The sequence below is a fragment of the Amphiprion ocellaris genome, chromosome 15, assembly GCF_022539595.1.
Source record: "Amphiprion ocellaris isolate individual 3 ecotype Okinawa chromosome 15, ASM2253959v1, whole genome shotgun sequence".
NCBI lineage: Eukaryota > Metazoa > Chordata > Actinopteri > Pomacentridae > Amphiprion > Amphiprion ocellaris.
The window spans coordinates 11,357,647-11,385,169 of record NC_072780.1 but is presented as its reverse complement, the minus strand read 5'-3'; the positions used below and the strand labels follow the sequence as shown (position 1 = coordinate 11,385,169).

Genomic DNA, 27,523 nt, shown 5'->3' with positions numbered 1-27,523 from the left:
CAAAGATGGTAGACTGTTGTTTTTTTTGTCATAGCGTGGCTCTGTTTTCCTCCCTTGAGTTGTTTAGTAGGTATTTGGCTCCTGCACAGCGGAGCAGCCGGCGAGTCGAGGTTACTCCATGTCATTGGAATCTGCGCACAATGGACCCCCTCCTCCACCTCCACCTCCACCTCCTCCTCCTCCGCCTGTAGCACCAGCTTGTGAACCCCGCTCTGCAGGAGCTCCCACCCCCCTCATCACCCGTCCACACACACAGGAGCCCCTGGTGCTGTTAAATAGCTCCCTTAAGAAGCCATATAACACCATCGTCCCATTCACGGTTCACTTGGAATGCGCTCCGCACCACAACTCTATGTAGTAAGCACTTTCTCTCTCTCTCTCTCTCTCTCTCCTTATTTGTCTCTCTTCCCTCCCTCTTTAACTCTCTGATACACCGAGGACAGCGCGTCGTTGCCATGGCACCGCCTCGCCTGAGTCAGTCCAGCGGTGTTAAAACGCGGTCATTCTGCTGCTTTTGGTGCGTGATGTTCAGTCAGCATGTTGGCGCGCGCCGGCAGCTCTGATTGGATCTCCTGCGTGTGTGACTCCGGCGTGGACCGTCCCGGGATAAGACTTGAGTGAGACGAAGCATCGTGGAGGACGGTGGGAGACGCGTCGCACACCTGCGGCTGACTGGAGGGGAAATAGATGGAGGGACTCGGAGCTGACGCATCCTACCGCTTCACCTCCTCTCGTGGTCCACGGGGGAGCGCGCTTGTAAGCTGATTTGACCCGGCGGGGACGTTGAATACCTCTCCGGGATTAGAGAGGGTTACTGGGTGAACAACAATGTCCCGCGGCTCGGTCCGGCACTCCCGGCTTTTGTTCGTGCGGCGGCGGACGCACGGTGCCTCCTCCCGGTCTCCCCCGGTTCATCTCCAGTAAGCTGTAAAGCTCTGCTCCTTGTGTCTCCTCCTCGCCGCTTTCGCTCTGGTCAGCCACCCGGCGTTGGAGAGGATAATATGACTTCCTGGCTGCGCACATACGTCCCTCTGCGCCTCCTGCTCTGCTGCCTGACGGTCGCCCTGTGCGCAGAAGCCTCCAGCGCCGGTGAGTGGAGCCTCATTAGGGGCCAATTACATCATATCCCAGCAATTAGCCTGCATCATGTCAAGCTTTTCCCTGCGCAGCATCCCTCTCTACAGGGGGTCGAATAGAAACTCCCCATTAGAAGTTTTCTCTCTGCTTAGATTAGCTCCTTTAAGCCTATAAATAAATTGCCTTGTCTAACAGCAGGGTGAAAAGCACCAATCATTTCTGAACTGAAACCTGCTAAATCCACTGCATCAGCCTGTATTGATCATTCCTAATTAGAATTTAAGTGCTTCACCTCTCCAGGAGTTCTTGCCAGAGGCCACACTGCTAATTGGGTCATGGTGGGTTGATAGAGGCTGCTGTTAAACACAGTAAGACCTGCAGCCTTTCTCTGTCCTACATTCCAACTCTACAGCTCACTGAAAATGGCTCTGGAAAATTGGATTCCAGCAGATAAATCACCCCAATAAATCACGACTCCCATTAAAGCCCCTGTTTCACCCACTAAAATCAACCTTTTCTGTATTATCCTCACTTAACAGTTGAGTGACCTGTTCTAGTGTCACTCCAGGAAAAACACACATCACACGCAGAATTTGCTGATTGATTGGTGATTAGATGTGTGGATCTTTCACCCCCTTCTGACAACTCGAGCACCTGTTCCCACAGTTCCCACGCGCTGGCTGACACACACTGAATAGACCCCATATGAGATGCTAAAGTGGTGCTTCGATCATCAGAAGTGAGCACGAGATCTCTTAATATCCGCAGGGGGCCTCGGCTGCATGGCTAATGAGTGTTGACACACACGTTCTTTCATATGCTAATCCCAGATTCTTCTCTCTTTTTCGACTGTCTTCTTTCACTTCCGCCGTCTCTTTACCCCCCTCTTGTCTCTGTGTCCTCAGGTGCCAGTGTGTGTTGGTCGCCCAGCGTCACATCTTGCACAGATTGTCTCAGACGTGGACCACAGTGTGCCTGGTGTTTCAAGGAGGTGGGAATGTGTATAAAAGCGTGCGTGTGTGCCAAAAGAAATATGCGAACGTGGCAGACATTCAGCAGCATTCCTCGGCCCGGCTTTGATGCCATCCACAAATGTGAATATAATGTGTATGTTCGAGCTCCGCGGCCTGCAGTATGACCTCTGTGAGAGTCTGTTCTCATGCACGCTTTCTCACACACAGAGCTGCCTTCTGTCCGTGTGTTTATTCTCATATCACTGCATCCTTGTGTGTGTCTGTATCTGTCTTTTTTGGTCAGCCTGTCTTGTAAAGAGCCCACCCTGAATCACCGTTGAGAGGCCGTAAAGTCTCCCTGTGCCACACCAGTCACAACACACAGTCACTCACAGAAATTACACCGGCCAGACCAGACTGTCAACATGTGTGTGTTTACAGACCTCAGGTGCTTTCCCACCCTGTGAACCTCTCTGACATCACCGACTGGGGGTTGGTTCAATGGTTGTGTGTAAAGGCATCACTTCTGTAACCTCCTACGCTCACACACAAGCTCACAGAGCCATGCTTGGACAAGCACGACAAACTAACGCAGTTGAATATGCATATAATATAAATATGCATGTTCACATACGCCGGTTAACATTCGTGCAAGGAAAGTCCCGTGAAGTCAGCCTGAAACTTCTTGGTATTCACAGTTGTTACAGAGTGAATTATAGCCACAGAGATGACCATAAATAAGCAGGTTCAGGTCATGGTTGCATATTCAACTACAGTTTTCAGCTCACTGTTTTCTTGCTTTACGCTGGGAGATTTTCTGTTCAATTCCCTATCTGAATGATCTTCATGGTCATGTCATGCTCTTTACGTAGATTCATACCAGTCAGGCCTGTGATGAGTTATTAACTCACTTTAATTACACACATTTAATGGTCTAGTTGTGTATTTCTGGTGCACTGTGCTGAATTTCTCTGTATTTCTCACTGGCTTGCAGTGCCAAAGGTCACTAATCTGGTCCAAAGCCACAAGGCATGACCAGTGTTTTACTGTGGTGTTAGAGCTGCTGGCAGAGAGTTACAGCAGATCAAGATTCACTCAACAAAATCTAGATCAAATTAAAGTCAGTAGGACCACCGATACAGACTTTTCTGTTTATCTTAACTCCTGCTTAGATTCAAATTTCCTTTGCTCAGTTTCTGAATACAGGGAGAGTTGACTTGCACATGGCTGAGTCAACACAAGCAGGATTCTCTTCCTGATGTTTCAAATTGATGAGCAATTTCACAGTCAAATTATTAACAAAACAGCCGCAGTTCTCACATCAGTGTGACTCCAGCACAGATCAATACAAACATAACAAAAGGGACAGAATTGAAAAATTAAACCAAAGCGAGCAAGTGGTTTCAATTTGTCATGTTTCCTTGTGTGAAATGAAACTTTCTGGCTGAGCGGTTTATCACTTTGTACTTTACAAGAAAAACAAAAATTGCCAAACAAAACCAGTGGCGCTGAAGATTAAATGTATCACAGGCTGTGTACTGCGAGTGTTCGTGTGTGTGCTGCCTACATTTGTGAATGGGTGCAGTGAGAAGCAGTGGAACAAGTGTGCAGACGATTTTCCATCTGACTTTGAAATCCTCTGCTCTCCCCTCCTTCAGACTGGCTCAGAGAGATGTGATCATGATACAAATGAAAGGATTACAGCTGTAAAGCAAACACACAGAACAGATTCGACAGATTATACATTCATGAGGGTCACATACTTGGCGGCATCAGTTTTTCTGGCCTACTGATCCGGCTTGATCCACTTGTTTGTGTGAGATGAGATTGCTGACAACATTTTACGTGTAGCTTGTCTGTTTTTTTTTTTTTTGTTCTGTGTTTTGTGTGTTTTAATTTATTTTGAATGAGCCCTTTGTTGTAAAATTTGAATTGAAAATGATACATATGTATATTTAACCCTCCAGTTGTCTTCATTTACGGGCACCAAAAAATATTGTTTCATTGTCTGAAAAAAATCCAAAAATTCAGCAAAAAAATTCCCCAAATTTTTGAAAATTTGCAAAACCTTCAGGAAGAAAATTCCAATAATTCCTTAAAAGTTTCCCTTGAAAGTTTTATTTTTAAAAAAACATCCCCCAAATTTGGCAAGAAAATTCTTGTAAATATTTTCAAAAAATGAGTAAAAACCTTCCAAAAAATCCTAAAAATATCTAAAGTGATTACATATATATCAGTAAAACTTCTATTTTCTTTAAGAACATTCACATAAAAATCTACCAAAATCCAGCAAAATTTGCTGGATTTTGGTAGATTTTTTGTGAGTGTTCTTAAGAAACATTTTTAACATTTCTTTTTTCCACCAAAAATGTTCAAAGATTTCCTAAAAATGTTGAAAATGTGGACATCAGAAATTTCACTGTGAAAATATATTTTTTTCTCCACATTTTCAAACTTTAAAATGGGTCTATTTTGACCTGCAGGATGACAGGGGGGTTAAAAAGGCTATAGGGATAGAAGGACATTTTTCCAAATTCACCTCTTTCAATCTTGACCCGGTTTGGACCCCCAGGACTTTCTGAATGGAGCAGGGCTGAGCCAACGCTGCGACCTGCCAGAGAACCTGCGCAGGAGAGGCTGTGGACCGGAGTTCACGGAGCAGTCGGAGACCAAGGTGGAGGTCAACGCCACCATCAGCAGCACACAAGTGTCCCCACAAGACATTAGCATCAACCTCAGACCAGGTAGATCACAAGCGACTCTAGATTTGTGCATGGATTTCTCATTTTCACCAAGTTTTCTGAAAGCTGAGGTAAACTTTTTGTATGTTTTGTCTTTCTAGGTGCAGAGGCCAGTTTCATAGTGTCTGTGAAGCAGCTGGAGCATTATCCAGTGGATCTGTACTACTTGGTGGATGTGTCGGCTTCTATGCAGGAAAATCTTGATCATGTAGGTGTTAAAATGCTCAACTGTCACTCTAACGTAGAGTGAGTCAGTGCTGCTGCATTCCCCTCCTCATTCCCCTTTTCTCAAGAAAAAATTGATTTTAGTCCAAAGATTTTATTTAAATTCTGAATGATCACAGCATTATTTTTACAGTCTACACACTTTTACAAAGTCAAAATAGAAAAAAATTTTATTTTTTAACCCCAATTTAAATGAAAAATATCTGAAATAAATAATTTTCTTTTGTGCCTCCTTCAGTCTGTCTCATCTAATTCTTTGTTTTGCCTCTTTTCTCTCTCCTATCCTCTTGTGTCCTCTTTTGTTCTTCTGTTCCTATATACCATCCTTCACCTGCTGGTCTTTCCCATGTTTCTCCACCTATCTTTGCTTTCTGTCTCTGGTCCAGCTGAAGACGGTGGGTGTAGCTCTGTCCCTTCGTATGACGGAGCACTCCTCAGACCTTTGGCTTGGTTTTGGCTCATTTGTGGACAAACCTGTCTCCCCTTACATCAATGTCCATCCCTCTAAGATCAGCAACCCCTGCAGGTAAGGCACTAAATTTATTGGCTGGAATATAAAAAAAAATAACATGAATGATCTCAATATTGCTAATTATGTCAATTTGTGAATAAGACAGACCTATAGTGGATTCAAATTCTGCTCTATTCCTCGGATAGCCTTTTTCTTTTAATGAGACAAGAAGAGTGGTGTTTTTTTTACACATATATCCAAGCAGGCTGCTCTCATTAGCTGCTCCCAATTTTGTGTGACTCAGCGAGAGACTCATCAGTTGTTGGGGGCAACGCAGTCATGATGATGAACTGTGCCGGGAGACAAAATCAACAACACCGAGTTGTGCATTCCTGAGTGTTGCAATTAAAAACTTTTGTCTGTTTTGTTGTCCCCCACCAGTGATTATGAGATCCGCTGTCGTCCAGCCCACGGCTTCCACCATGTCCTTAGTATGACTGGGAACATGAGCGAGTTCACGCGTGTGATCAAACGGCAGCGCATCTCCGGTAACATGGACACACCTGAAGGAGGACTCGACGCGATGCTGCAAGCTGCCGTCTGCCAGGTGAGCATGTGCGTGTTAAATATTTATAGACAGATGGCAATTCAAGGAAAAACCTGAATAAGTAAGCAGAGAAACACATCAATTGCAGATGCTTCTACAAAGGTGCACTCCATCTTATAACTACCACCATGCTCTGTGGTGGGTTTAAAAATACTAAGCAGGCCCAACTGATTGTCATTTTGAATCAAGATGACAAGAGGAAAACATATAAGTGACATTATCTTCAGTCACAATGATGGCTCAACTGTTTAGTGTGTTATGAGGAGTGACTAAAGTGCATTTAGATGTGGGGAAACACACCAGTAAACTAGGTCAGGGCTTGTGGTTGACAGCTCACATCTGATGACTGTGACGTTTGTGTATTGTTGCCATATGTAAGGAAGAACAGAAGAGCAAGCAGCTATTCTTCAGGTGACTCAGTTTTAAGCAGTTCATGAATCTCTCATTAAAGACATAAATACAGATTTGAGAGTTCACTGGCACTGAGCTGAAAATTTTTCAGTATATGTATACGTTCCAACACTTTTCTACAGTCAAGAGCTCTGGTTTGTGACCAAAAGAATAAGATAAAAGAAGTAAGTTTCTATGATAGAGTGGCTGGGCTCAGTCTTAGAGGTAAGGTGAGGAGCTTGGAATAGAGTTGCTGCTTCTTCATGTCAAAGTTAGCAGCTGTGGTGGTTCTAGCATCTGATGAGGATAGGTCTTAGGCGCCTTCTTTGGAGGTTTCCTGCTTACATCCAACTGGGAGAAGACCCTGAGAAAGGCCCTAAACTCTCATCTGGCCTGGGAATGCCTTAGGATTTCTCAGGAGGAATTGGAAAATGTTGCTGGAGATACAGATGTCTGGAATGCCCTACTTAAAGCCTGCTGCCCAACTCTAGACAAGTGGATGGATTGATTGAGTGGGACAAAAACCAAAGATATTGGTCTACAGAGATGTGGAAAAAAGGGATATACTTAGATGAATCATCCTTCCCCATATGCTCGACCCCTACAGTGAGGAACTTTGGTGGCATGGTGTGGATCCATTTAGACGGAAGAATCTCTGACTGTACGTCAATATGAAGTTGCTCTGAGTGACTGCTTTTATCCTGTGATGAAACATTTCTATCCCCAAGGGAGTTGTTAGGACTCAAGGGGGTTCCGCAGGTCTGGAAAAGTCACTGACTGGTTTCATGAGTAGGAAAATGATGTGAATCATATGCTATAGCATTCACAGTCATCAGATCTCAATGAAGTTGGACATTTATGGGAGATTTTGGACTGACGTGTTAAACAGCACTGTCTATCTTCATCATGAAAACGCTAAGTGAAGAATATATTTTGGAAAAATTGTGTAGTATCACTACCAAGAAAGCAGTTCTGGCCATATGTGGTGGCACAACACCTTACTATGAAGCCTTACGTCAGTTTTTCCTTTAATTTGTCACGTGTTCATTCAGACACAGACATATAAATCTAGGGGGCATTTTTGTTTTCAGATTTGGTTTGTCTGCATCACAGTGAATGAAACGTTTATTGCCGGAGTGTGGTGGCACTCTGACTCAGCAGTGGATATTGCTACTGGAATTCTACTAAGCAATGACACCACTGCTGGGCTATGGCAGACACACACACACACACAATCACAGTTGCTTATACTACAGCAGCAGGAGGCCTGTGAGTCACAGCATGCAGGGGGGCAATGAGTTACCAGCTTGCAGGGAGACACCATGCGGGGGTCATGACTCTCGAAATAGACTCTCCATTATGTCAGGCCTGCGCATACGCTCACTAACTTTCCTTAAATATACACACATGCACACAGAGTCCCATTTTCTCACACCGTCTATGATTAGTCACAGACATAAAGAGGGAGACTCTGGCTGAAAAAAGAATTTCTGCTGCTTTTCCTTTAATTGGGTTTTGCAGAAAGACCTGATCATCGTGGAAACTAAAGTAACTCAGATGACTAAAATGTTTGAATGTGCATTTTTTTCTACCACACTTGTAAATCTTTAAAATATGAAGCATGCACATTTTTGCCACATCAGTTGATACGAATGCCGATAAGAAGAGATTTAAGAGAATAACAATGGGGGAATTTGTGAAGCTGCGCTAGTATAAAACAGACACTCTGCGGTTGAAGCTAAGCATAACATGATGTCTTAATTTCTTTCTGTGTCTCTCCTTCAGAGGGCAGTAGGTTGGCGGCCGGAGGCAAAGCGTCTGTTGCTTCTGATGACCGACCAACCGTCTCATCTGGCTCTGGACAGCCGGCTGGCAGGGATTGTAAGGCCTCACGACGGCCTGTGTCACCTAGAAAACAATGTCTACACGGGGAGCACCAGAATGGTGAGAAAAGGAGGAAACTTACTTCGGCTGAACCTCTTAGATTACACGTGACGTTACATTAATATGGACCTTATGTAAGGGCTGCGGGTGAAATGAGTTTTTTTTAGATTTCTAATCCGATAGCACTTTACTTCATCTAAAGATTGGCACATCAATATCATAGGTAATTCAATACTTTGATACTTTGGTTGTTGACCTTTCAGGACCATCCCAGTGTGGGCCAGTTGTCTGATAAACTGCTTGAAAACCACATCTATTCCATCTTTGCTGTGGAGAAGCAGCAGTACCAGTGGTATGAGGTAATCTATCTGACATGTGCCCTTAACAGCATATCTAAGTGAGAAAACACAAACAGAAACAGATTGTTTTAACTAGTAATCATCTTCCTGATCACATGAACCTGCTCAAATCTCTACTAACTTCACTGTGTTGTTCCATAACTGATCTGCATCATTCTGTTTTATTTCTCTACTTTCATCTCCTCGTCCTTTTCTAGGAGTTGGTGTGCCTGCTCCCTGGCTCCTATCTGGGGAAGTTAGGCCTCTTCCAGGCTCCAAACCTGATAGAGCTGGTGGTGGATGCATACAAGGTACAAAGGATTCACATACATTGACCGGTCACTTTATTAGGTACAACTGTTTAATTGCTTGTTTACACAAATAGCTAATCAGCCAATCACATGGCTGCAACTCAGTGCATTTAGGCACGTAGAGTTGGTCAAGACAACTTGCTGAAATTCAAATCGAGCATCAGAATGGGGAAGAAAGGGGATTAAATGACTTTGAACATGGCATGGTTGTTGGTGCCAGATGGGCTGGTCTGAGTATTTCAGAAACTGCTGATATACTATTTTTTATACGCACAACCATCTCTAGGGTTTACAGAGAATGGTCCGAAAAAGAGAAAATATCCAGTGAGCGGTAGTTGTGTGGTCCAAAAGGCGTTGTTAATGTGAGAGATCAGAGAATGGACAGCCTGGTTGGAGATGATAGAAAGGCAACAGTAACTCAAATAACCACTCATTACAACCAAGGAATGCAGAATACCGTCTCTGAACACATGACACATCCAACCTTGAAGAAGATGGGCTGCAGCAGCAGAAGACCACACAGGAAGCCACTCCTGTCATATGAGAACAGGAAACTGAGGCAAAAATTTTGCACAGGCTCACCCAAATTGGACAACAGAAGATTGGAAAAATGTTGCTTGGTCTGATGAGTCTCGAGTTCAGCTACGACATTCAGCGGGTAGGGTCAGAATTCGATGTAACCAACATGAAAGCATGGATCCCTCCGACCTTGTATCAATGGTTCAGACTGGTGGCGTTGCTGTAAAGGTGTGGGGGATATTTTGGCACACTTTGGGCCCATTAGTCTCAACTGAGTATGGTTTAAATGCCACAGTCTACCTGAGTATTGTTGCTAACCATGTCCATCCTTTGATGACCACAGTGTACCATCTTCTGATGGCTACTTCCAGCAGGATAATGCACCATGTCACAAAGCTCAAATAATCTGAAAATGGTTTCTTGAACATAGCAATGAGTTCACTGTACTACAATGACCTCCACAGTCACCAGATATCAATCCAATAGAGCACCTTGGGATGAGGTGGAACGGGAGATTCGCATCATGGATGTGCAGCCAACAAGTCTGCAGTAATTGTATGATGCTATCATGTCAATATGGACCAGAATCTCTGAGGAATGTTTAAAACACCTTGTTGAAAGTGCGCCACGAAGAATTAAGGCAGTTCTGAAGGCAAAAGCGGGTCCAACCTTTTACTAGCAAGGTATACTTAATAAAGCGGCCAGTGAGTGTATACCTCCACCTTTTGGTCCTTCAGTATCTTGATCATTCTTTAGACAAACACTGGAACATGTGAAAGATCCGAGAGACAAGTGCAGCAGCACAGCAACAGATGGAGTCATGAACCCACACAGAAAAGTGTTATGGCTGATCTACTGAGGCAACATGACCTTGGATTTTATTTTGACTAGTTTAATTATGTAGGCTGACTAATGGCACATTCCCACTTGCAGAAAATGCTTGGGAATCCTTGAAACCTGATATTTCTGAAAGCGGGCTTCTTTTTTTTTTTTTTTTCTGTATTGCAGAAATTGAAGTTTTTCTCAGGTTAAGTTTGAATAACAAAGACATTTTTAACTTGACTAATATTCTAAAGTTTCGAAAGTTTGGAAAACAGAGGGTTTTTGGTTGCTGAAAGTCTAATGAACCAGAAAAACATTGAGGGGAAAAGCAGGTTAAGGAGGGGTAAAGCCTCATTTGTGAGTGTGTGAGAGAGAGTAGGGGTTTGTTTAGCTTGCAGCAGTCTGGGCTATAATCTTGCCTCCGGCACAGCGCTCCATTGTTTGCTTCGAGAATCTGCCGAATCCACAGATCTGGGTGCGCAGCCACGTATACGTGCAGACACACACACACACACACACACACACACACACACACACACACCCACACACAAGCAGCAGAGTCCAAACAGAAGCTGGCATTATAACAACTATCAGATCCCACAGAAACCATGTGTCCTAATCAGGGATGAATACAAAGATGCTATTTTTGGCCCCACCTCCTTGTTCCCATAAACCCCCCTGCATTTCAGAAAGAATGAGAGGGCGACAGTAAGGGCCTTCTGGCGACATGTGACAACTTTAATTAATCCACGTTCCCCCTTTCTGTCTCTCTCTCTTTCATTCTTGCTTCATTACTTTTCACCCTCACAGATTATGTTCATTAAAATTTTAAATTGCCACTGTTCTTCCCTTAGCTCATATTGCAGCACAATAAGTTGAAATCCTTGAGATCACATTAACTTTAATGTTCATCTCTTTCCACTTTTGCTCTGCCCAGAGGCTTCTGTCGGAGGTGGCGGTGTCAGTGTCAGTGGAGGACAAGGCAGTCAGCAGGTACTGGGTGTCTGTATCTCCTATCTGTCCTGATGGATCCACTGCTAAAGACCGGAGCTGCTCTGGGGTGCAACCAGACCAGACGGTAAACAACAAACAGCACACAACAACATCAGCGCGCATGCAAGATTTTAGACAGAAATCTTGGAATTAAGCTCCTCAAGATGCCACAAAACATTTCCTGGTTGCATCGGATTTCTTTGACATATACAAATACACTCTCACACACATTGCTGAGAGCTTTACGTGACAGAAAAGATTTGGTAAATAATCCGAGCTGAGCGGATTACAGGCTGTATTTAACAGGAAAACATTTCCATGTGATTCCATGACCTTTTTGTCCTAAAATCCTTACCTTTCCTAATATGAGAGTCTTTAGGCAAACAAATGGGACATTTATATTTAGAAATAGGTCACTGGACATGAACTGCATGATACCTGTTTCATTATCCACCAAAAGAAAAATCTTAAATAGTCCTCACTACTGTAGAGAGCTCTGTTTGATACTTCTCAGTTCTGCACAGTCTCCTGCAGTAATAATGATTTTACAAAAGGCTGCTGTCATTAAATGATCAGTTAAAACAACCACAGAGACCCCATGTTAGTACTAATTGTAGCATTTATTGTACATTTGGAAATTTTCTTGCTATTCATTCCCTTAACTGCCTCTGAGGCTTCTTTCCTTTGGGGGCTCTTAACACTAAGATACTAAATCACTGCTCTATAGTTACTTCACTGTACAAAGACACTGAAGCTCAGCCCTTTAATCCGAGGGTGGATTAAAGTGAATGGTGGAAAGTACCGACACTTTCCAGAATGGTGATAAAAATCAACAGAGAGGCTCAACTGTAGATTCGCAGCTTTCGCACGCACAGTTTTCCACATCAGCCACATACACCAACAGGGTAATTATTCAAAGTTCCTTATCTCCAGCTATTTAAGGCTTATTAGAGATTTCCATAATTTTGCAATGAAAGGTAACTCGGTTAATGACATTCCTTTTAGATTCACAGCTGGAGCAGGCTTTTGGGGATGTCATTAGTTGTGAAAGTATTTTGGATTTTGATCTTCTAAAGACACCAGAGGAAAAAAAAAACCCTGGATCAATCCAGTACCCACACTACCATACTATATAGCATGCCAAATAAATTTCAGATAATGTCTCAGTTCAAAGTATTTATATTTAGTATTCCAAAAATACCAGAATGTCATACGACATCTGGTTGCATTTTGCAGTGTGAAAGCCAGCAAGCTGTTCTGGCCATTCTGACCCACAATCCTCTGCACAGCAGAACATACGTCACGATGCCTCGCACGTGTATAAACAAGCTTGAGAGTGCACGAACAGATGACAGCTAATTTCACAATGCAGACTGTGACAGATATATGGGAAAGACAGTCAAAGCTTAAGGTGCAATATTATGACGGTGTGCACACTGCAGGCAACACTGCATACTTTGCAAGAGCAGCTGTAGCATGGATTATGCAATTTTGAGGCCATGAATGTGCAGCCTTTTATGGCAAACCATCCAAAAGTTGTTCAGCTAGGTCATGGTAGACTGATTGATCAACATTGCCCTCTACAGTGCTACACCACTACCACAGCAAAACATCTGAAAAACCCTTGAACATCCCCCCATTGCTGTTTATTAACTCTGTTGTTTTGCTGTGCAGGTCTATTTCAACATCACAATTGGCCAGCACTCCTGTCCCAACGATGGGGAGGATGAAGATATCACAGTCATGGTCCACCCTGTGGGTTACAATGAGTCCACCGTCATCAGGATCCACTCGAAATGTCGGTGCAGTTGTGGACTAATGGGACGCTGCCAAGACGACAACCAGTCACCTTGCACAGGAACCCAAGATGGTTCCCGTCAGAGACAGAGGCAGGAGCAAGGACTGATGAAGGACTCAAACGCAGACCGGAACTGGAGCTGCAGAGCAGATGGGTCTGACATGGAGTGCAGCGGCCGAGGAGTGTGTGACTGTGGACGGTGTGTGTGTGAGCAGAGCAGACTGGGGACAGTATACGGGAAATACTGCGAGATGGACGATTTCTCCTGCCCTTATGAAGGGGGGCTGCTGTGCGGAAGTAAGAGGAACGCGGTTCATTTAGTTCAGACGGATACCACAAGAAATCAAAACACAATAATGTGATCACTTCATTTGCAGTTTGTAGTTATTAATTTCTGTAACTCCTTTTCCTCCCTCTCAGGACGAGGTGTGTGTGTGTCAGGCGAGTGTGTGTGTGACGACGGCTGGACAGGTGAGAGCTGTGGCTGTCCCGTCTCCACTGCAACCTGTCAGTCACTGAACGGCTTGATTTGCAGCGGGCGAGGCAGGTGTGTGTGTGGAAAGTGTGTGTGTGACGACCCCAAACACTCCGGGGACTTCTGTGAGAGATGTCCTGCTTGTCAAAGCAGCTGCCAGTCGCACTGGTAACTATCAGTTTCTGTTCACTACCACGTATGATGGGAGCTCATACAGAACTAATAGCACATTTGTAATTTGTTTTGTGTGTGTGTCTGTGTGTCTCTCAGGAAGTGTGTTGACTGCCACCTCTCTCATGGCCTCACACGAGAAGAGGTGGGACACTGCAACAACACCTGCACACCCTTGGTCGGATACACAGATGATGTAGCAGGTACAGCTGGTATAGTCAGTAGAATCTTTTGTCTATCATGGGAAAGTTAATTTTATATGGGATGAGTTTTTGTTTTTTTAGGTTAAAGCTTTGGCTTCATTTGGGTCAAAAATATTCTTTTCGTGAACACTCAGTGCAACTCTAAGCTTAAGTTAATTTGTGTTTTGGCCAATATCAGGTTGTCACTTCATGATTATTGTGGCTAAAATAAATCATTGTAACAATATTAGCACAAAACTTATTGGAAATTTGACAGAAAAAATGCTTTCGGTAATCTTTAACTTAGTTTATTATGTGTTTTGTCTCCTTTTTTGGTAGATGAACTACATTTAAAGTAGTATGAATGCGGAAAGACAGTCAATAAGTGTACCTTTTCATTTTTTAAAAACATAGTTATTGTTAACATTATAGCATCACTGGCATACAAAGTTATTAAGCTCAACAAGCCTTTTTATACACCCAGCAGACAGTTGCTTTTTAATTTCCTGTACTATATTGACCCTAGGATTCTTGGGTCAGAGCAGAGGGTCAGCCATAATAAGGCTGCCCCTGGAGCTGATTAGGTTAGTGTTGCTGGGACTTGAACCCCTGACCTCCCAATCAGTAGCCCAAAGCCTAAACCCTAAAGCCATGACTACCCTTAATAATGATTTAGAATGATCTAGGGTTGCATGACCTCACAAAGCCAATATTTACTCTCCTTTTAGCTCTGATGTTGGTCTCCACCAACTCCTGAACAAAATCTCTCTCTCTCCCTGCAAAATGCTCTGTTCACCAGGCAGTCACAAATTTTGACAAAAACAAATAAGGCTGCAAGGAGTTGATGAGAAAACCAAAGCAAACATCTGAAGGAGATAAACAGGCCTCACACAACTGAGAGGAATGTATAGTCAGGTGATACCTTTGATGATTTGTGGAACCCATCACACTATCAATACAATAACCGGAGGGTTGCCGGTTCGATCCTGGCCTGGAGAGCTCATGTTGAGGTGTCCCTGAGCAAGACACCGAACCCCTAAATGCTCCTGATGGTTAATGGTTAGCGCCTAGCATGGCAGCTTCCACCATCAGTGTGTGAATGTGTGTGTGAATGGGTGAATGTGATGTATAATGTAAAGCGCTTTGGGTATCGTTTCAGGTATAGTAAAGCACTATATAAATACAGACCATTTACCAATACGTCCAGTACTTTGTTTTAGTATTCTAAAAATGATTGATGCATCTTTATTGGGAGGAATGCAGAGCTGTAAAACACACAGTAGATCTCTAGTATAGCTAATCTTTTGCTAAAGTAATCTTCTCGGATTTTTTATGGCTCATGGATGTTGATCTTGGTCTGTGTCTTTACTGTCTCTCAAAGCTCTGTCTCTGCATTTCCAGGTCAAGCAGGGGAGATGTGGATTCAGTGTATGTACATCAGTAAGGACAGCTGTCGCTATCGGTTTCAAACCAGCTCCCAGTCCGGTCGGACGCAGCTCCACATCAGCACAAGACCAGGTATAACGTCAACACACACACACACACACTCTCTCATTCCAGGTCACTTCCGCTGCTACCATTGCTGCACTACTACACCCTGGTGTATTTGAGTCAGCAGGCCTGCTGTCAGTGTTACAGCTGTATTTTACATTTCCCCTCAGTTCCCAGCTCACTTTCTTCATTTTCTCAGCCACACGCACACGCAAACTCAGCCACATAATTTGAAACCCACCATTTCACACATGGGCCTGGGTTACACACACACTAAATTGCACGTCCAAGTGTTACAGTTCATCCCCGCCTTCCCAATTTTTGGAACAGCACCACTCATTGTGCGTCCCCCTCCCTCCATCTCCCCCTATCCCCTCATGCCCCCCTCCACCCAACGGGACAGTCTCTTCCTGCTCACGCCCACTCCTCCCGGGTGCAGCAGGAGCCATGTCTCCATGGTAACGCTGTTACAAAATGTCAGAGCGCTCTTTGGGCTCTTTGTGTTGAGCGATCAGCCCGTCATCCACACATGCTCCCCAGCAGATACACAGCCAGCTAACTGTTCAGGACATCACCACTGGTACAGCTGCTGCTCACTGAGCTCAGTGTGCAGAAAATAGCTCACTTAAGTACTGGACTATAATAAAGTTTTGAGGTACTCAGCTTGATTACATCTACTACATGCAGCTTTGTTTTTCTACTCCTCTGCATTTCAGAGGGGAATATTAGAAATTGTTTGCAGAACTCCATCAAGTTCAGTGCCCTATCTGGCAAATCTAAATAAAGGGATCTGATGTGCACATAAATTTATGGAGTTCTTCCTTTGCATGGACTCTACCTCTTCAACAAGTCTCATGTAATTCAGCCTTGTAGTTTTTTGCAATCTTGCTGACAAACGAACAGCAATGGAACATTACCATCCCATTGGCTGAGATGATCAATATTAACAACAAACTACTTTTACTCTGATTCTTAATGTACAATCTGCTGATAGTTTTTCCATAAGTTTACTTAAGTAGGCCTTTTAATGCAGGACATTTGTGAATTTTTAGGTGAATGATCTGAGTACTGAGGAAGGAGGAGGAAAAGGTAAGGGCTGGAGAATGCATTATGTCATTGAGGGGTTTCACTAATACAGATATGCGAGTGTGGGTTGGTTTTGTGTGGAGTCTTGAGGAATCTCTGCATGTGTAACTGTATGTCTTTTTTACTGCATAGATTGTGGTGCACATATGTGCATTGCATTTCAGTTCCATAAAATTGCAGTGTTGACTTTTCTAAACTTTTTACTAATTACAGTGAAATTCACAGTAGTGTCCCAGTAGTCCACCATGAAACCTTCTGCGTGTGTTAATGTGTGTATTTACAGAGTGCGTCAGCAGCGGCCGCCTGGTGGGAACTTTCCTTAGCGTGTGCGCCCTGACGGTGCTGTGCGGCCTGGTGGTGGTGGCCGTGTCCCGACTGCTGCTGCAGAAGAGGAGCTTGTCACCGGGGGGCGCTGCTGAGGACGGAGGCTACCACTGCACTGGAAAGGTCAGCTCTCAAATGTCAAATACGCTCTAGGTGGTCATCAGCACAGCAGGATTTTTATTAAGGGGAGGCTAGGTGTCCCCGGAGCCCTCGGCCTCAGCCTTTGGGACCCCTTAATTCTTTAAGATATTTATGTTAACGAATACTGTCCGCTGAAACCAGCAGTGAGAAATTTGAGTTGGCTCTTAGAGGTGCAGCTGCATTTTACATTTCCTCTCAACTCCCAGCTCACCATCTACAGTTTCCAGATTTGTGACCTTAGAATGACATACAGCACCTTTGAGGAGAAGAGTATTTGTGGATGGGAAGGTGGGGGCTTTCTCGAGATATGCACGCTTAAATTGTTTTTTGCATGGCTTGTAAGCATGTAAATCCCCTTGCTTATTGTGCATGACACCACTGCTTATCATCTCAGTGATACGGAAGATTATGGACTGCGTACAAATTGGTGCATCTGCTGAAATCTTACATGGGTTACAATTCCCTGCTGATATTTCAAGTGCAACATTATGCTCTCGTAGGAATACACATGTACATGATCAGGAGTTTTTGCTTGCATTGCTAAGCTGTACATACTTCCTCAGTTCCTCGTTCTTATGTAACAAATGGTTACAGTCCACTTTTGTGCAACAGAAGGAAGCTACAGCTATTAAAGGAGCATTCCACTGATTCTACGCATTAGAGTTAATTCACTAGTCACAAGGAGAGGCACAAAACAACAGCTCTTCTGTGGTTCTGGGGAGCTTCATTAAAACTGAGAAACTTATCCTTAATTTGTATAATCTTGCCTCTCACAACAGATTTCTAACCAAAAAATACTGCATATTCACGGTAACCATACGAAAAAGTTGAGTTGGCCAATAATGTGAACACAAGTCATACACATGAACATTTTTTTCTATCCATCCCACATAACATAAACACGACATTACAAAAACACACTATTATTCTATGCTGCATTATGGGAACAGTGGAATCGATATATTCCCCTCCACACCGCATCAGTTCTGGCTCTCCATCTTCATGTGGGCATATGAGCATCATGTTTTGGGTTTCAGTGTAGATTGATGTATGTGTGTGACTATGACTGACTTTATATTTCTACCCCTGCCACCAGGATCTGTCATACATTCCTACAACCAATGAGAAGACAGTAACCTACAGGAGGGACCGTCCACCCGACCGCCCCTTGGAGATGCACATCCAGGTTCCCAAGATGCCCCTTGGTGACCCCTGGCAGTGCTAGGCGGAGGTCAAAAGGTAGTAGAGACACACAGAAGGCAAGCTGGACTAAAGACTTCTTTTCTTACCTCTCAACCTTCGTAAAACTTCAACCAGCTTGGAGACTCCGATAATGGAATTGTATTTGTAAAAAGAACAGACCAAACTCTCACAGACTGTGTGAATAATGTGGCCAGTATCCTGGAAATCCAACAAAGAGCACAAGCCCCCCACCTCTCCTTCCTCTGTAGCAGCAGGGAGGCTACTTCTTCTACAGGGTAAAAGGTGATCATTTCCCACTTTTTAGCCATGCAGTGATGACGCCACTAACTTATGAGTGTGTGCGTGCGTGCGAGTGTGTGCGTGGTGCAAGTAGATGCATGTGTGCTTTCTATTTATAATTTTACATTGAAAACACTACATGTGATTGTGCAACACTCCAAGGATCCAACTGTACTGTCTCCCTGTCTTAGTCTGCCCCCGTGTGGTCAGCGTGATGTACGACATTTTGTCTCGAATAATACACATTACTGACCTCAGCTGTGCTGCCATGGTACCAATGACTCTGTATGCCTTTTTTATTTTTTGCTTTGATCAGTCATGTGTGGCATACTTAGTCTTTTAGCGTTTTCAGATGTTGCTTTGATGCATTTTGTTTTTGTTAACCAATCAATTGCGTTACAAATGATTTTGTGGCATTTTTCTGTCATCATAAGTAAGATTATAGTTTCATATGAGAGGCTGTTGTTAATAATCTGGTTAGACTTGCACTAGAACAATTGTTTTTGCATTATACTACTGAGAACTGTGGGGTCTTGGGGGCAGGAGAGTTGTAAAGATGGGTTTGAAGTGATCAGTTTGCTATATGTTGGGCATTATAATGTATTTATAAGTGCATTTGAAGCTAATGTAACAAATCCACTGGAACACTGGAATAACAAAGGAGGGAGATTCATATTTAAAATACTGACGTACTAACAATTAATGGCAAATGTATCATGAAACACCTGAACATGTGACCTCTACATCAGAACTGTGTGTCTGCATGCACCTGCTGATCATCCCAGAGCCAATTATACAGACTTTGTGGACGAGTTTAGACTGAGAAACGGTACAAACCAGCTCTGAAGGTACTGAGATCAGAGGTGGAATTTAACTCCTCACACTCCTCACACACTAGATCTCCTGAATCCAGACTGCCAGTTGCATGGCATGTTGTAAGGCTTTCGCTTTCCCAGTCCTGTTCCTTTTTTTGATTTTTATTTAACACGTTGTTTACAGCAGTAGCTGCTCTATTTTACTGTAAGTTTTGAACACTAATGATTATTTATTGTGATTCTGTTCTATTCTCTTTTTTATTTGATATGTTCATTGTACTATTTTACAAGAAGGCTATATGAGATAGAGATAGTGAGTGCTGTGGGTGGTCTCTGTCTCTAACTATGAGATTAATTCAGCAATAAGGTATTAATCATCTCATCTAACCGGGCATTGAGTTCGGAGTAACAACAGCACTTTTTAAAATGTAGTTTTGCTGTCAATCAATGTGACTATTGTGTAGCATGACTGTTTTCATCACAATAAAAATGTGCAAGATTTTTTAAATCATGTCTTGAGATATCAGTTTTTTTTTAGCTTTAATGTATCAAACTGGGGCTGGTGGTTAGCACTGGATGTACCAAACTCTATTAGCAATATATGGAATTTGAATTAGGAGTGTTGAGATGCACAGATATTGATCATAACCACAATATTTTTACAAATAAAATGCCAATATGATGTTAAAAATACAAATACAGTAATGTTATAATCATCCAGCACAGGAACAAAGCACACTAAAGATTTACATACACTAAATACACAAAAAAGAGACAAAAGACCCAGTGAACAAATTCAAAATACATTTGGACTGGTGGTAAATAAAAATTAAATTCTCTCAAGATATTGCAAAAATATGGTTGTCCTGAATTGTTGTTAGCCACAATAATCAGAGAATGTGAATCTGATATCATGACTGCACAAAAAAAAATTCACCAAATATTTATTATGAAGACTGTCCCTGATGAAGCAACACTCGTGTATCATTTGTAAGCTAAAGCCTCTTTTTAAAATAAGCATACTGTCAGATCTCCTTCTATTGACTGTAATGTCTGGTGCACATCTTCATAAAGTGAACACCAGGTGGAGACGTACACTGAGGCAACTGGCTGTCGCTGAACACTGCAAATATTTGCAGTTTCAGTCGTATTACAGTCGCAAAATACAGTATTTGATAAATCATCCTGATTACATGCTTTGTCGTTGGTACAGGACAAAGTTGGAATTTTCATTTTCTACCTCAGTTTAAGAGCTGATGTATTATTTCAAGATGTAACTCAGCACAAACATATGAAATACTCAGATCTTGTACGGAAAAGTACCAATACCATATCTTATATTCAGTTACAAGTAAAAGTCCTGCATTTACATTTGTAGTTTGTTAAAAGTGCAAAAAGTATTAGCATTCAAATGTGCTTTTTGTATCAAAAGTAAAAATGCTCATTAAGCAGAATGGAAGACTAAAAATTCATGTTTATTATGAAATTAAAATGATTGATCCATTAACGTATTTTTCACTTTAATGTTGAAGGTGTTAAGGGTGATTTAGCTATTTTAAATAGCTTTTCTGGTGGACAGCTTGTGAATTTAAACATCATTTTGTCTTGACCTATAATATTTAGTGATAGTAATAGTTCACGTGTAGATTTTTTTTGATAATTAGACTAAATTTGCTAAATAACTAGTAACTTAAGTTATCTGATGACTGTAGTGGAGCAAAAAGCATAATATTTGTTTCTGACATGTGGTTACGTACAAGTATAACAGCAGAAAATTAAAATACTTAAGAAAACGTGGTTAGAAGTAACTCAAAACTGGATTTAAGTCCAACACTTAGTTAGCAGGTTTCCACGACTGTAACTCATTACATTTAATGAATTATTGTCTGCACTGATTTTGTCCAAATGTACACATAGTGGCCTACACTAAAAGTGAGTTTATTTAGTTAAAACAATCCGTTCTAAAAACACAGAATATTTTTCAGTGTCTTTAGGGAAGCCAACAAACTCATTCCCACATTTTTTGCTTGTTTTGTATTCATAAATCTCAAAAAGAAGACTGAGATTAATATTATATCATAAAAGAAACGTTACACTGAAACAAACACCTAACCAGAAATAAGAAAATCCAAAATGGTCCTGTTTTATTGATAGCAGGTATAACAAAAATTTACAAGCACCGATAAATTATAACAATTTATTCTTCCAACCAAACACATTTTAAGATAACATAACATTAAATATATCATTTATGAGATGCTGTCAAGAAATAACGAGAGTGTTGTGTAAGGCTACTTGTTTAAAAAAAAAGTTTACAGAATAAATTATGAGTATACAATATGCCTTTAAAGAACACAAGTTTTGATAAACTGTAGAGAAAATAGATATTTTAAGAAAAAACAGATGAGGTAAGGAAACAGTGTCAACCATAAAGTGCCATTTCAGTTTGTAAGTGTCCAAGAAAACATACTCAGGCTGGAACAGTGTAATCAAATGCCCACGTGTTGCTTTGTTCGCTTTGGAAACTATTCCACGGCTCTCGGTGCCCCGGTGTTCGGTCTCAGTCCGGGAGACTGGCTCGGGCTGCCGGAGACGCTATTGTCCGAGTCGCTGTTTCCTTTACAGAGTCCCAGTTCCCTGCCGTCCTCGGCACCGTCCGCGCTGTGCGTCCTCACGTGTTTGCTGAGGTGGTCGGAGCGCATGAACCGTTTGTGGCAGATGGAGCACTCGAAGCGCTTCTCTCCGGTGTGAGTGCGTAAATGCCGCTGCAGCTCGTCGGAGCGCGTAAAGCGTTTCCCGCAAAAGAGCCAGTTGCAGACAAACGGTCTCTCCCCGGTGTGCCAGCGCAGGTGGGCCTTCAGGTGGGAGGTTTTCCCGTAAACTTTGCCACAACCCGGGATGTGGCAGCTGTGCAAGCCCCTCCGCCGGGGACTGGTGCCTCCCTGACCGAGGCTCTCCGCCTCCTGGCAGTTCGGACAGTCGCAGGTGGCTCTACCGGAGTAGCGCCGCGAGGAGGAGCGTGAAGATGCGGGCAGAGAAACGACTGGAGTTCCCGTCAGCGCAGGTGCCGCCGTGGTCGTAGACTCTGTGTAGGGAGTCGGGACAGGTGGCCTGAAGCCGTCAAACAGGTGCTGCGTCGCGGGGAGCAGGTGCTGAGAGGCACCGGGGCTGAAGGCGGGGCTGTAGTCGTTGCTGTAGCTGCTCAGAGGAGAGGGCAGCCCGGCCGGGCTCTGTGTGTCCACCCAGCTGGTGCCCATGTCCCACCAAGCAGGAGACCCGTTCCCGACCTCCCCAACGGGCTTGAACCACGAATCATAGGGATGCCCGTGCATCCTCGGATATATCCCCGTTATGCCCTCCACTGAGGAGGGGAATTTGGTCAGAAACACAGGCCGCTGTGTGTGCGTGGAATCGGGAACACTGTTGTCTGATGGCACGGCTGTGTGGTACATGGAAAAATCATTTCCTAAAGGAGAGTTGGCAGCTGTCACTGAAAAAGCACTCGAGGCCTCCGTCAGTCCGGTCCCGCCACTCCTGGAAACCCCGAACGAGGTCAGACAGGTACCCAAGCTGCTGGTGCCCTGAGCGCTCCTCTTCCACGGGTGGAAACCTTTGATCAGACCTGGAGCTCCATCGGAGAGAGCGGGGGAGCATGAGGGGCTAGGCTCACCGATTCTGCTGCAGGTGGCGGCCAGCATGGCCAGCGGGGTGCTGCCCAGCCGCGGTTCCTCCTGTGAAGAATACGGATAAACACGCATTTAGGAAGGTGCTCCAGAGCCATGGCTAAACATCTTGTGCGTAAATACGCGCAAACACACAGGACACATAGTGTTAGTCTGAGCAAAACTTTGGGCTTCCAACTTACAGAATCCAAATATTTAGTTCACTAATGGCCTCGACACTACAACAGGAACATTTTTCTTAAATTATGGATAACAAACAAAAAGATCACCCTATAAAAATGAACCGCACTTCAGATGGCGCACGCTGAAGGGGTTCCTAAACTCGAATGCCCAAAGATGCGTCTTTAACCACAAGTTTTTACCTCTAATAGCTCGACCTGTGTGGACGTTTCTTAACGGAGAGGATCAGCGAAAGCAACACAGAAAAGAAAACTGACGGTTAAAAACAGCTGCAACTGGATTCAGAAAGAAAGCAGCAAAACTATGCTGCACAATACCATTTTATCAGTGTTTCAAAAGAACATCGACACACTATTAGATAAAATACCTCAAAAATACAAAATTTGAATGTTTGTAATTACTGGAGCCTTTTAATAATATTCTAACTGTACTAAACTAAGCAGTTTCTCTGAAAGCGAATGTTGGAGCTGATGTAGAGAAATGTAAACTTACCCCCAGCATTGTAGCAGCCATGGACTGAGCAGTGATGTGTTACTGACAGTGTGTGTGTGTGTCTGTGCGGCTGGATGTGATCAGTGCGTGTTTCCTCTCTGACTGCTTCAGTAGTTGTAGCTCCTCTGCGGCTTTGAAGTCCTGCTGAAGACCCGAGGACCAATCACAGAGCAGCTCAGATCGTCTCCAAACATTTACGCTCGAGGTCCTCGTAAATTTCTCATGTCAGGTCTCGCGAGCGAGTAAAGCCTCAAAGTCGTAACAAGTGAAGAAACAAAATGGATTTATGAGAAGAAATTCAAAGGAGCCGCTTGACCAGAGAAGCTTAGGAACATACAGAGATAAAAAGAAAAAAAATTGTAACTGTATTTAAAAAAAAAAATCAACTGAGTTACTGAGTTTCGCTGTTATGTTAAAATGCAGTTAATAACTAGTAAAATTATGGAAAAAGTATCAATTCATATGTTAACAATAAAAACAAGGTCAAATTGTACATAATGTCCCCTTCAAGAAAATCTGAAGAAATGTTGTTTTTCAAAAAAAGAAAAAGTATATTAACAGTTAAAGAATGGCTAATCATTGTGAAACTGATTCTCTGCTGATTTACCGTGTTTTATGTAAATGTACTGTTACTTGAAAGTCATAAGAAAAATTCTATATCAGGGGTCACCAACCTTTTTGAACCCAAGAGCAACTTCAAGGGTACGAAGGGAGCGTTGTTTGATACAAACTTCCTCAATAGCAAATTTGCGCCATCACCTTTAAACAATAATAATAATGAAAATAATATGTAAAAAGACTGTCTGATCACATTTATGTTAATTATTCCTTACAATAATTATTAACAACGATTTCCACAACAATGACGGTAACACACACACACACACACACACACACACACACACACACACACACACACACACACACACACACACACACACACACACACACACACACACACACACACACACACACACACACACACACACACACGAAAATCCGTTCCAGTATTTAAAAGTCAAAGGTATCCCATCCCTGAAACTTTGGTAAATATCTTTCTTGGCAGTTTTGTATGAATCAGCATATTTGCAGTATTTTGTTCAAAATCACACCAGTTACATTTCTATGCAAATTGTCACTTCTAACATTTTTAGGAAATCATTAACTGTCATCAAATCATGCTTCATTTGTACAAACTACCACCTTTGTAAGATTTTTGAACAATTCACGAACTCTGTCCCAGGTTTGTACAAATTATCAGTTATGTAAGAAAAAAAATCAACTCTTTACATTTTGGAATGAATCCTATCACATTAGTACTAATCACCAGCATTTTTCACCAGCATTGCAACATTTTTAAGAGATCATAACAACAAATCATTACATGTTTTCAACTAATTATTTTTCACATTTTTGTGTAATGACACAGTGTTTTGAATGACAACATGTGTTACCTCTTTCTTTGTCTGTAAATGTGTGTTAGTGGGAAGCCTGGCATTGCAGAGCTTATCATGTCTTACCTTTACCTTGCAGCTCACAGTTCAGATGGTTCAGTTTCCCAGTGATGTCCGTTAAAAATACAAGGGCAAGAATCCACTCAGTGTCCTCAAGCAGCGAGATGTCTTCCCCTTTGGATGCATGAACCCTTTGATTTCGGCCAACAGTGACAAAAAACGCTGCAAAACTGTTCCCCTGCTGATCCATGGGGTTTCTGTGTGTAGTAACAGGTCACTATGTTCAACTGACAGCTCCTCCAGCAGCACCTTCAATGTCCTGGTTGTTTGGCTTTGGAGCCATTTATGATCTTCACGACACAAGTCATCACATGATCAAATCCAGCCACTTTTGTACATACATATGTCCTGCTGGTGAATGATGCAGTGGTAATGTAGGAATGTTGGGAAGTCTGGATCACCTCTGCATCGTACAATGAAGTCTGCATGCCGACCCGTCATGGAGGAGCCCACAGTAGATGTCAAAGCTGCCTTTAAGTCCCGGGTTTTTCTGTCCGTAGTGTGCATACAGTCTATGTGCTACCAGGTGGCTAGTTAGCATGGAAGCTTTGTAGCGGCTAAAGTAGCGTCTCTCCACATTGTGCCGCTTTGCCGACGCAATAGTCGCCCTGCAAATAGGACACATATATTTATCTTTCACTGTCGTGAAAAAGAACTCTTCCTCCCAGTCATCGTGAAAATAGTGTTTTCCCTTTCACTTCTCTGTCATGCTTTGGTGGTAAAAACCACATCTGGCTTCCCAAAGTGTCTGCACCCGGAAGCTTCAGGAAAGAATGACGTGGTGGTTTGACATGCGCAGTGAACTCTGACTCGGACAAGTTCAAAGTTCATTTACACCAAAGACATTTTTGTTTAAAAAAAATTATAATAAATATTGTAATTTAAAATCTGCATTAATGTAAGTATTTTTGATTTAAAAAGAACAGCAACAATTTTTTTTGTAAGGAATTTCATGGTGACTAGTGTTAATTTTTAGAACGCGTTAACTCACATGGTCTCTGCTGGCAACCAGGCGCCCATGGGCACCGTGTTGGTTACCCCTGCTCTATATGTTAAGGATTGCAAAATGGTGAATTAGTCTCCCCCTGTTTTGTTAAATTACAGATAATATCCAGTAAAATCAGAGGAAATAAGCACTAATTTGATACATGTTGAAAGCAAAACAAACAAAAATCTAACTAAACTAAATGTAATGTCCACATTTAAAAAAAATCTGTATTTTTACAAATGGTAATTTGTTCTTTTGCAATGTACGACTATAAAATTACACCAGCTAAAAGTATCATTATTTTACATATATTTGCTATCTGAAAGAAAAAAAGTTTGTACATTAACAGTTGAAGAATGGGTAATTATGTTTTGACTATTATTCTGGAGATTTTCCTGTTTTGTAAAATTAGATATTTGGCATTACTTTCACAATTTTTACAGTTTTTTAACCTTACAGTATTCCACATCTTGTTACGAACATATGTTTTCTGTTGCATTTGCTGCCACATTTTCACCCTATTTCTTTTTCTTTCTACAGATTTGTTTTGACAGTGTACTTCATACCACTTGGCCGTGTTTGTATTACAAGTCCATAAGTGATGCTACTTAGAGTTCTGTAACTAGGTTTGTGAACTCCATTATTTGGTCAGTAAAAAGGCTTTTATTAGCAATTATTGACCCCATTAATAATTCAGTTTATATTTGTGTGAAATAACACATCATTTGATAAACAAAAAGACTACATTTGAAAAATTCCAAAGCACCAGCGTCTGCATGAAATTACTTGGAGCTGTAGCACAATTTGGACAATAAGTTTTAGTGCATTTTAAACACCTTAGAATCTTGAATGTTTAATGCAGCCTGGTTGGTTGTCAGACAGAAAAGTGTAGTTTGAGCTACAGCCTGATGTTTTCACTGATGTTATGAGGCAAGGCAGGGGGAGAGGCTGATGAATGAGAGGCAGGTCAGGCCCGTCCCATCCTGTCCCCAGGGCGTTTCCAGTCAGCCCTGGGGGAGGGAAGGGAGGACACCTCCACTGCCTCTGCAATTTCATCTCATTCAAACAAAACAAATGGCCCTTTAAAAAAAACACCCCCTGTGCTTTGCTCAGTTTTATACATCATTTAAACACTTGGCCAAGCTCAGTCTCAAAGTACAAGGAAAGAACTTCCATCACTTGAATGGGTTAATCCTATTCTTACATCAGGGATGCTTAACCAGTATGATGACACACAGTTTAACCCAGAATGATCTTCAGGCTCTTAATTTATGAGCAAAAACACGGAGGGAGCATTTCATTTGAATTTCAGATTTAATAAAACAGCAAGATTTAATCCATTTCCTTCATTTGTTTTGTATTAACTGCTTCCCTGCCCTTCCTTCATCTC

General features: G+C 42.5%; 2 protein-coding genes across 3 annotated transcripts; one reads left to right on the top strand and one right to left on the bottom strand.

Moving 5' to 3' along the window:
* Positions 1 to 284: 284 nt before the first annotated feature.
* On the top strand, positions 285 to 19,784 carry itgb8 (integrin, beta 8). 2 transcript variants are annotated; one of them, XM_055017653.1, is made up of 16 exons: positions 285 to 1,089; positions 1,983 to 2,068; positions 4,603 to 4,774; positions 4,873 to 4,979; positions 5,383 to 5,522; positions 5,889 to 6,054; positions 8,230 to 8,388; positions 8,592 to 8,687; positions 8,885 to 8,977; positions 11,256 to 11,396; positions 12,986 to 13,406; positions 13,530 to 13,752; positions 13,855 to 13,958; positions 15,339 to 15,455; positions 16,481 to 16,517; positions 16,798 to 16,909. In XM_055017653.1, exons 1-15 carry the CDS (start codon positions 1,002 to 1,004, stop codon positions 16,486 to 16,488), a joined length of 2,121 nt encoding a protein of 706 aa, XP_054873628.1. In that variant the 5' UTR covers positions 285 to 1,001; the 3' UTR covers positions 16,489 to 16,517; positions 16,798 to 16,909. The 2 variants fall into 2 exon arrangements, with proteins under 2 accessions (XP_054873628.1, XP_023133865.2); XM_023278097.3 differs by lacking the exon at positions 16,481 to 16,517 and adding an exon at positions 18,076 to 19,784 and having other exon boundaries at positions 289 to 1,089; positions 16,798 to 16,961.
* Positions 19,785 to 21,395: 1,611 nt separating this feature from the next.
* Positions 21,396 to 25,956, bottom strand: sp8a (sp8 transcription factor a). Its single transcript, XM_023278074.3, has 3 exons — positions 25,152 to 25,956; positions 23,632 to 24,390; positions 21,396 to 23,007 (listed from the first exon to the last, which is right to left on the bottom strand). The coding sequence occupies exons 2-3, from the start codon at positions 23,650 to 23,652 to the stop codon at positions 21,802 to 21,804; spliced, it is 1,227 nt and encodes a 408-aa protein (XP_023133842.2). The 5' UTR covers positions 23,653 to 24,390; positions 25,152 to 25,956; the 3' UTR covers positions 21,396 to 21,801.
* Positions 25,957 to 27,523: the final 1,567 nt, after the last annotated feature.